The sequence below is a fragment of the Magnolia sinica genome, chromosome 6, assembly GCF_029962835.1.
Source record: "Magnolia sinica isolate HGM2019 chromosome 6, MsV1, whole genome shotgun sequence".
NCBI classification, from domain to species: Eukaryota; Viridiplantae; Streptophyta; class Magnoliopsida; order Magnoliales; family Magnoliaceae; genus Magnolia; species Magnolia sinica.
Genome location: NC_080578.1, coordinates 104709892 through 104721020, shown reverse-complemented (window position 1 = coordinate 104721020; position 11129 = coordinate 104709892). Strand labels below are relative to the sequence as shown.

Genomic DNA, 11129 nt, shown 5'->3' with positions numbered 1-11129 from the left:
GAGGCACTCGGTTCGACTTTGGTGTACGCCCTTACATGAACTCGATGTTAAGTGACTGGTAAGCGGTCGTGTATCATCCATCCTAATTGCCACAGTATTAAAGTATTTCTGTTATCATAATTAATAATCATTACCATCGCACCGCCAAACATAAAAAGCTGTAGCATGTTCAGCCCCACCACCTCTCACTCTCTATATATACAGATAATCCACATTTATTTATTTATTTGTAGTAGTTATACTGAATACAGGAAAAGCTCATTTCGTTCATCCGGAAAAAAGCTCCTTTCTCGTCTTCTCAGGTAAAAGCCAGACCAAACACTCTTCTCTTCAAAGATGGAATATCAATCAGAATCTCCTCCATTCTGGGCGGCGACTGCCCCCGATCTCCGACGCAATCACCACCGTTCATCTTCTCTCTTCCTCAAGCCATGGTTCGTCTTTGTGGTCACTCCAATCCTCGGAATATTCCTACTCCTTGTAATCCCCTCTTTCTTCTCTTTCTTGGGAGGAGTCTTCCGACCCAATCACGTGAAGAAGAGCTGGGATACTCTCAATCTCTTCCTCGTTGCTTTCGCCATCATATGTGGAATCCTCAGCCGAGGTGGTGGCGATACCGTCGATAACAGCAGCAGCGACACCATCAAACACTCTGAGAAAAGTGGGTCAGACGATAATCACGACCGTCAGATCCCAAAATGGCTGAACCAGTATACTACTGACCCGATGCAGTCACATCTAGTTGAAGAGACTGCTTCTCCATCAACGAACTTCCGTCGGATGCGTAGCAGTAGTTCTTACCCAGATCTGAGGCGGGAGTCATGGGTATCTGGCGACAGATCTCAGTTCTCTGATGATATCGATCTTAAGAGCCGGCAGAAGCTAGATAATCACCGTCGCCGTCGACGGAGATCCTATGGAGAAAAAGATCTGGATGAATCGGCTTTTAAGACGATCCGTGTTGATACATTTGAAAAGATTAGTACATCATCGCCATCGATACCACAAGCATCGACATCATCATCTCGGTCTCCTCCGCCGGTCGTTAGACAGAAAGCGAGACGGACATTCCAAACGATTCCACCGAAAGAAGAGAAAGAAGAGAAAGTGGATCTTGAAATTAAGAAAAGCCAACAAGCACAACCACCACCACCGCCGACACCACCGCCGCCGCCGCCGCCGACACCACCACCACCACCACCACTGCTGCATCAATCGGAGCAGAAGAAAAGCAGCAGAAGCAATAAGAAGACTAGCGTGGGAGGAGGTGCTAAAGACATCAAAAGCGCATTGGCTTTCCTCTACCATCAAAGGAATAGGAAGAAATACAAGAACAGGAATAATTACGATACTGACCTTCCTTCGCCTCCTTCTTCCCACCTGCCACCATCAACGGCACCACCTCCGCCACCACCTCCACCTCCCCCAGCTTCTGTTTTCCACCAGCTCTTCTCTTCTAAGAAAACCAACAAAAACAAGAGAATCCATTCAATCTCAGCTCCTCCGCCGCCGCCGCCGCCTCCGCCTCCGAAAAAGCTGAGGGCTCGTATAGTGCCGACACCGACAAGCAACAATCTCTACAATAGAGAAGAGAATTTGAGCAGCGGAGGTGCATCTCCTTTGATCCCAATGCCGCCGCCGCCTCCGGCTCGTCCGGCACCAATGCCAACTAACGACATCCTCTACCATGGAGGAGAGAATTTGAGCAGTGGGAGTAGATCTCCTTTGATCCCTATGCCACCGCCTCCACCTCCTTTCAGAATGCAGGCATTGAAGTTTAAGGTTCGTGGGGACTTTGTTCGGGTGCAGAGTGGCCTGAGCGATTCGTCGGATTCGTCGGAGTTTATTGAGATCGCTACTGATGAATCAAATGCCAATGTGAGCAATGCAACAGTTTTTTGTCCCAGCCCAGATGTTAATTTGAAGGCAGATACTTTCATTGCGCGATTCCGGGCAGGATTGAAGCTGGAGAAGATGAATTCCATTAGAGAGAAGGAGAAGAGGGGTTGGAGCACATTACGAGACGCCATTCAACCAGGGCCAAGCTTGTAATTAGTGCGTTTGGGTGCTCCAAATATCATGATATTTGGAGCAACCAAACACACCCCTAATTAAATATAAGAAGATGAAAGAGAAATTACTATAGTTGGGTGGTTTGTTGATGGGCTTTTGATTGTTATTCTTTTTTTCTTTTAATTTGTTTTGGAGTTTGATTTGTATTCTTTTGTGAGGTTTGAAGTTTGCATTTATAGGTTTGATGGAGAGAGAGAGGGAGTGATTGTTTTATGAGTGCCCTCCCTTCCACAACATACATGAATAGAAGAATTTGTTATGCTAAGAGAAAAAAAAAAAAAGGAAAGAAATTTCATTGTTGGTGTTTTGTAATAATGGAGTATGAATTTTGGGTGTTCTACAAAGGGAAGGCAATGGGCATTTTTGGGACTTTGGAACTCATCAGTCGGATTGTCCATCAGCTCAATGTAAGCTACCATGAAAAAAATTAGATGGGCCAGTTGATCAAATCAGTCACCATGATCAGGGCTGCACCCAACAATCTGGGTTTACTTTTAGACATTGGATGGGCTTTAAATCAGGTCTTGTTGGGTTGATTCTTGGGCACCTGATGGCCTATGCCGCATGTACTGCTAGAGGTAGAAATGGGCCAGGGCAAGGATATGCAGTTAAAAAAAACTACCAACAGTGCCAAAAGCAGGCATTGGTTTGGGGTTCAAACAGAGGCTAAAGAAGAGGTTACAATCACCAACTTCTCCACAAAATGGTAATGGAGTGAATGATGATCAACCTGCTTTACAAAAAGAACTCTATAGATGAACTTGACTTCAATTACGTACTTCTATCTAAATTAGGAAAGGATGTAGACACAAGTCTATCTGAATTTTTTCTTGTAATCCATAAAACAGAGGGGTGTACTAACAAGCTAACCAAAAAATAAAAAGTCTGTCTGAATTTTTTTTTGTAATCCATAAAACAGAGGCCACCTTTGAATTCTGATATTGTAGTTTCAATTTCTCATAAGAGAAAAGGCACCTCCTTAAGCATTTATCAAATATATATAATAAGAAGAGAAAATTCGCAATGGATGGCTCAATCTAGCAGAAGAATACCTCTCTACCAGCGAATTTTCTTTTATATATGTACTGAAATGGCATTATAAGACATCTCAATCTCACCTTAAGTGGCTCTTGTATACATGTGCCTATTAAGGCTGTCAATGGTTATTTGGACCCATGGGTAGCCCAGACTCAACATTAATCCATCTTTACTTTTAAACATTGGCTTTAAATTAGGACTTATTAGGTTGATTCTCGGGACATATGCCATATGTACAAGGTCAGGCTAGGCCCGGACCTAGGCTCATGCCAGACCTAAGCCCAGGATGGGCCTAGCACAGAAGGGCCAAGCCCAATCCCAATACCAACATTTGGTGGTGTGGGCTTCACCGGTCCAAAAATTGATAAAATCCCTATTTTCCACTTGAATGTTTTTAATCTATCTGATTGATTAAGTGAACCTAACATGCACAAGAAAGTGATATTTTAGAGGAATGGAACCAGCAGTCTACATTCAAGATGGATGGGTTGGTAATCGAGGACTGGAATAACATATATTTTTAACTCAAGTTGGGCTAAAATGATTTGAACCCCAAGCCCAACCCAAATTAATTGGGCATCCAGGCAAGGCAAAAGGCCAGCATCTGAGGCAAGCTAGTATTTCCAAGCCTTGTAGGTATCTAGTGTGAGGAACATTGCCATGGTTCTCTACAATAAGGCCCACCAGTAGGGATGACAGGTAAAATTCACAAAGTTCATGAGAAACAACTTCTATCTTGATTATCATTTCCTTTTTCTTTTAGCATCAGACTAGGAAAAAAAACTACCAACAGTGCCAAAAGCAGGCATCAGTTGTTGGGATTTGGTCTGCGGAATCACACAGATATGAATCTAGGATAACAATCCAATGACGCCAAGCAATCACAAGAGAAACACAAAAATTTAATATGGAAAACCCTTTTAGGAAAAACCCACGGCACAAAGCGACAGATCTTCACTATGAAAATAGAAATTACAAAGAGAAAAAGACTTACTTGATTCAAACAAGCTTGAATCTCATCCTTGCTACACCATTTAATGACCCTAGAACCCATTTAGAAACCTTTGGAATACATTTAGGAAGCCTTAGAATATCTTAGAATGGTCCTAGGGAGTCCTATTTATAGATAGGGAACTCCCACTTACGCACATCCCTAGAAACAGCTTCAAATTTACGCAGTCCACGCACCGTCTGTGTAACCCTCGACTAGTCAAGACAGGGCTTTGACTGGTCGAGCCAGTCCCTTGACTGGTCGAGCATCTCGGACCAAGATTTAAAACATCATTTTTAACAACAATCTCCACCGTGTCCTCAATCTTCAAACGTGTAGCTTTTTTTGACATCTTCTCTTATTTCTACATCGCATCATAGCCTCAATCAACACTTCTCGTGTACACTTCGTTGTTCTTTTATGCCATTGTCAAGCCCAGAGAAGTTGTATAGAACTTAAACTTCTTAATAGGAACAACCTTGGTGAGCATATTTGCTAGATTCACGCTGGTGTGAATTTTCTTTAGTGTTACACATACTTTCTCAAGAACCTATCGGATAAAATGGTGACGAACATTAATGTGTTTAGTACGAAAGTGACAAATAGAATTTTTAGCCAAATTGATAGTGTTTTTGCTATCACAGTTAACCGGCAAAGCCTCCTGCTGAAGTCTTAACTGATTTATCATACCTCTTAACCAAATACCTTCCTTAAGCACTTTTGTCACTACTATATATTTTGCTCCGATCGTGGAAAGAGACACTACAGACTGAAGCTTCGACATCCAACTAATTGTTCCACCTGCTAATACAAATGAGTATCCTAAAGTAGACTTTGATCTAGAATCCATACTACCTGTGTAGTTTGAATCCACATACCCTACAAACTTTGCTCCTGTCTTCTCAAAAGTTAAGACATAGTCTTTTGTACCTCGAATGTATTGAAGTAATCATTTCACTGCTTCCTAATATTGCTTGCCAGGGTTTGACATGTATCTGTTCACAACACTGATTGCCCATGAAATATTTGGTTTCATAGAGATCATGGCATACATTATACTGCCAACCGCATTCAAATAAGGTACATGAGACATAACCTACTTTTTCTCATTTGATTTAGGACATTGTTCTGAGGAAACCTTGAAGTGAGCCGTGTGAGGAATGCTCACTGGGACACTCTTGATTTAGGACATCGTTCTGAAGAAATATTGTTCAGTGATCAACACCATTTATGCTGTAGGGACACTCTTGAATGTCTCTTGAATGTTTATTGTATAAGCTTTGAAAGAAAATACAGCAATCTCACCTATCTATTCAATAGGATCGTCCATTCAGCAGATTTTTAGTGTTGAATCCCATTGTAAGAAAGTTTGCAATCCACATGCCATGGCCCCTCTTGCACAAAATGAAAACCCAAATTACTCTACAATCTCCCGCTTATTCACCCTACCAAAGATACGCTTTTGAGTTTGTACAAGGTGATGCCTATATTTTAGAATCCCAAACGTTAGTCTATACAAAATGATCCTAGCCTTTGATTATGACCTTCCATCGAGACGCCATTAATGGTTCTCTTTGCACACCATTATTTCTTATATAAAACAGTTTTAACCTAATTTCAATTAGAGGGTTGAAATGGACTGTTAAAAGGGCAGATACATCCAAACGGTCCACATCACAAGATTGGACTTCTTTAGAGCGGAGTCTAACATGGGATTCTTGGGGATAAGCCATGTTTATTGCATTCTTAAATGGACTATTTGCCTAATGTGGCTTTGATTTATTATTTGCCCAATATGGCTTTTATTGAATATTTTCCCTTCGCGGCTTTGGTGAACTATTTTTGTATAACATTAAGATAGTAAGTTCCACTTATTAAATTATAATTGGCTGCTAGTTGTTCACTCCCCAAGTATAGGGTTGTGATGTAGTAATAAACTCGGTAAGACCGAGGTCGAATCCACAGGGACTGAAACTTGTACGTTTCCTGAAACTAGGTAGAAATAGAACTAGCCTAAGATGCAATCTAAATCAAATATAAATTGATGAATAATGGTGAGAGATTAATGTAAAACTTAAGGAATTCAGAGGAAGGAAACTAGGGATTCAGAGGATCCACTTGTAGAGATCAGGGAGATCTTATGCCTGCTTCAAAAATTATGAAAATTAAACTGGACTTCTTCTGATATAATTTTAAAGAGATGAAAGGTATATGAATTAGAATGGATTCCATCACCAAACATGCCCAGGAGACAAAGTTGACAAAAGAATTAAACTAATTACCAACCAATCAACATGCTATGAAGGTCAGGAAGGGTATGATCATCCAACCATGCCCAGGAGACGATGGTGAACAACAGGGCTTCTTGACGTCATAAACATCCAAGAAAAAGAAAAAGAAATACTCAAAGTCGTTGCAGACCCATTGTAATTTCAGTCACAACAGACCATTAAAGATTAAGAAAAAAAACATTTCATTAATAATCAATACAAATCAACTTCAGTTCAGGAATTTAAATGAAAAGCAGGAAATAATATCTCCCATCTCGCTACAAGCTTCACCTCTTAGCTCTAGCTAAGAGGTTCAGCCAAGAATGGACATGCTTAGGCTGAATCCAACATAAACAAGAGAAGAAGAAGAAAAGAAAAAGCGAAAACCAAGCCTGCCAACGTTGCTCATGTGCAGCTCTCCATCCGTCAGACCAAGCCAACTCCCCGGCTTCCAATCCTCCTGTTTTGTCTTTATAACTGCATGGAAGGTTGGTCGGATGGTTCTTCCCACAAGGAAACAGCCCGTGGATAGCTATAATCGGCTGGATTTCCGCACGGCAGGCGGAGTCGATGTGAACATCTTTACGCAGCTGGTCTGCGTTTGGAACAGAATCTTCAGTTACAGGAGCTGTCAAATGCAAGATCCGAGCCATTCAGTTGCCTTGGCTCTGATTAGTCCCACCGTGGGAACAGTTTGTACCGTCCAGATGGACATACCAATCAACGGAGAAGAGCCTCAACGATCCGGAACGTCCGGAACTTGCGGCCGCACAATCCTTGCATAACACTTTACGCTGTTGAAGTCGGTGGGCCCCTGATTAACGTCAAATGAAAAATCCAGTCCGTCCACTGGATTGTGCACGGAAAACTAGTCAGACATGACCGTTTCTACTCTGGTTTGGTGCAACCAATCAGGATTTTAATTGTACCGTCTATTCTTGCGTTTACATGAGATTTGCCTGTGTGGGCATGCATTGAAGCAAAAGGATATCTTGGCTGGGGTCATCCCCATCCCCTGGAGCCTGTGAACGGTCTAGATGGACCATACAATCAACGGTGGTGGGCCACGGAAGGCCAGACGCACGAACGCACGTCCCTGCGTAAACAGGGACTGCGTAATTCTTACGCTGTGATGATGGCGGGCCCCATTCGCTGTCGATTTAGTAAATCCACGCCGTCCAATGATTTCATCTCGAAAAATCGGTCGGACGTGATCAGTTTTGGGTCTGTTTCAGTGTGGCCCACGTTATCTTTCAAGTCGCCGTCCGTTTTCTGTTTGGACGATCGAAAACCAATCTCCGATTATATTGTAAAATTTCTCCACCTAGGCCTGAGTGGCATGGGCCATATAAATCTCATGGATGGTTCGGATTGGACCTTTTATGCACGGTGGTGGCCCACTGACGTCGACCGCGACCCCTGTTGTGGAGCAAAAGACGGAGCTTTCCGTGTTTAAGCAGGAAATCAGGTTAGCTTCTGCTAACCTATCTCCCGATTCCGATGCGGCGCGGGCGTTGGTGTGCATGGTGTACATGCATCACGTACAGGGTCCACTGTGATGATTTTTCCAAATCCAATCCATCCATTCGTTTTGCCTCCCTGTTTAAGAGGTTGATACCAAAATTGAAGCATATCCTGTTATCAAGTGGGCCCCAAATTGGAGTTTAATGGGCTGATTTACCCGTTGGCCCATTTTCTGAGACCTTCAATGGCTGAAATTTAATATGTACGGTTAATTTATGGTCCTCAAGCCACGTATGGAGTTTCGAACTGATCAGATGGTGGGAACCCTATGATCTTGCATTCTGGACGCTTTTCAGGCCACTTGAGCTTCAATTTCTCGATTTTCTTGGATCCCTGACGTGCAAATCTGTCGATCTTGGTCTCCTAGGGTCCGTCGCTTGCCTTGGTGATTTCAGACCATTAAATCCATGCTTTTAGTACCCTTTTCCACTCCAGGCTCGTGAATACGCCCTGCATCACAAACATGATTAAATCAGGCCGTTAAACAGTACTATGTTTGTAAATCCTGACAATAACGGGGGTCTGATATGTAATATTCGACCCTCAACACTAGTTGAGGAGGTTACCATTAAACATACTAATATTAGAGTCTCATTAGTCAGAGATGGTGGTATGGGAGATGGTGATATGGGACACTATGCCTAAGCTATTGGCTTATGTAAGGTGATGAGCCCCCATAGTGACCTTTAATTTGAGTTTTCTTAAATTGGTTGTTTGCAATTGAAATAATAACAATTGGACTAATCATGCATTCATGGCATATAGGCTTTACTTGGTAGTCGATGTAAGAAATAGGATTCTTGGGTCACTATGGGTTGTACCATAAAGTACTTTACTAAGTAATCCATAGTTATCACCACATGCATTCAAACTACTATGGGCTGTCCTTTTCGAATAGACTTTTTTGAGTGTCTAGTTCTCCTAGGGCATATCCTAGAATACTTTTTCGGGAGACTAGTTCGCCTTGGGTGTCCTTGTTACATGGTCTTTTCCAGGTGGCTAATCCTCATTGGGTAATTTTGTTAGTTGAATGTGCATCCCCAGGTCTGTAAGCATGTGTATGCATTTATACAGTTAAACAAGATTTTTCGAATGTTTCGTACGATGTGAACTGCTATTTCTACTTAAACCATATCTAACTAATGTAACAATATATAATCTTGAGGGGAATTCACACTAAGCTGACCACTTATTCTTTAAATATATATTTGTATAGGTGGTACCGGTGGTTTAGATGATACTTATGTTCAAATTGATGAGAGCAAGGTACAAATATAAGGGATGTGTGGTTGTATCTACCCAATAAAAGTTGTGTGATCTTGCAAGTCAAGTCTAACAGTATTTTATTCCTTTTCATGTGTTAAATTATTTCATTTCTATATTTGTTAGCATTAAGACATTAGTTTGTATAAGCCCCATGGGTAGCCGCTCGTATATTCTAAATGTATATGCAAACTTTCCTTTATGTTTGATTTGTTTTTCTTATGCTACACACACACACATGAAATTTATGTTATCTTTAAAGGTTAATACTCGGGTTTTCAGAAAATGAGTATTAAACTCAGGTTATAAGAACTGGGGCGTTACAAGATGGTATTAGAGTGTACTTTAGACAAACAAAACCTTGAGGAAATGAACTTATACAAACCAATTATATCTCAAGTTAGGATGTTAAAGTTAGAGATTTGGACCTAAGTGAATCTCCCATAAACTTAGAGAAATTTGAGGAATATAGAATTTCATGTATATAAAAAAAAAATAAAGCCCAAAAGAAGTGTGAACATAGCTCCAAGTAGAAATTGTTGGGGAGCCACAGAAGGACACGGAGATGAATCAAGTAAAGTACCACCAATCACACCACAACAAAGTCCAAACAAAAACAATCTGAATTTTATATGGAAAAACCCTTTCGAGAAAAAACTACGACACAAAGCGACGAGTAATGCACTATGAAAGCATAATGCATGTTTGGTCCTCATCTTCATCATTTCATCCATATCCAATATTAATTTGTAAATTAATCTATTTAAGTTCCTAATGTGGGCTTCAACATCAGTCCCCTCAGCATTCTTCAAATTGAACAATTAAAGTTTCAAGTACAAATGATTTTCAAGAGATTTCTTCGCATAAATGTTTTCTAGTTTCGCCCATGTACTTGCTACTATTTTCTCTCTCATGCGATTATATATGACCTCGTCGTTAAGCACAATTGGATATATGTTCTCGCTTTCTTATCCATGTTGTTCCATTTATCAAATGTCATAGATTTCGGTCATTTTTCAAGGAGAGCATCACATGAAAAAATCCTTTTGAAAAAAAAAAAAAAAACCATGGTACAAAGTTATGAGTAATACACTAAGAAAGCAAAAATTACAAGAGATAGAGATTACCAATTCAAACAAGCCTCAAATCTACTCTACAAGCCCAAACTATGCCCTTAAAACCCTTAAGAACAAATTAGAAATCCTGGTTGGTTTGTGGTAAGTCTTCCCTTGGAGGTTCGATGCCCGAGTTGGCTTTGGGTTTTGTTGTTTGGGATCATAACAACAGAATGTGTTCAAAGGTTAAAATTTTTAGGTGGGATGGTTGGGCAGATATGGCCTACTTGTTTTAGTGGAATAGGCTGTTGGTTGGTTTGTATAGGTGGAAACTTTTTTTTTTCAAAAAGGGTTAAGTGTGTATATATATATTCCCAAAAAGAGGTACAGCAAAAAATTAGGCCCCCTGGGAAAGAAAAGCTCCCAAAGAAGCCAATCCTATCCATTTACAGACATAACGACCCCACCACTTATGGATAACTTCAGGCCTCTTTAACGGAGCCCAGACCTATCTTATATAACATATACAGACCCCTGATACACAACGGCAGGTCCCTAGATGTAGGGAACCTTGAATGGGTTTGATTCAACGCACCCGCCTTAGCCAGTGCATCAGCAGGACCGTTACCCTCTCTCGGGACGAGCGAAATCGAAAAGGAACTCCTATTCTTCAATCTGGTGATCCTTGCCCACCAGTGTCTCCACTTCCAAGCTGTAGAGTATTTCCCATTGAAAGCATCCACCACACATTTCAAGTCGGATTCCAGCACAACCTAGCTATATCCAAAATCCACGCAAAGTAACATAGCATCATAAAGCACCCAGAGTTCTGCTCTGTTGTTTGTACTTGCCCCGTAGCCAGATGAGAATGCGAATAAGAAATCACCGGAGGCCCATATCCACGCCGTCAACATT

At 41.2% G+C, this 11129-nt stretch overlaps 1 protein-coding gene across 1 annotated transcript; it reads left to right on the top strand.

Moving 5' to 3' along the window:
• Positions 1 to 239: 239 nt before the first annotated feature.
• Positions 240 to 2169, top strand: LOC131249413 (uncharacterized). The gene has a single exon (XM_058250181.1). The coding sequence runs from the start codon at positions 337 to 339 to the stop codon at positions 2050 to 2052; it is 1716 nt and encodes a 571-aa protein (XP_058106164.1). The 5' UTR covers positions 240 to 336; the 3' UTR covers positions 2053 to 2169.
• The last annotated feature ends 8960 nt before the right edge of the window (positions 2170 to 11129 follow it).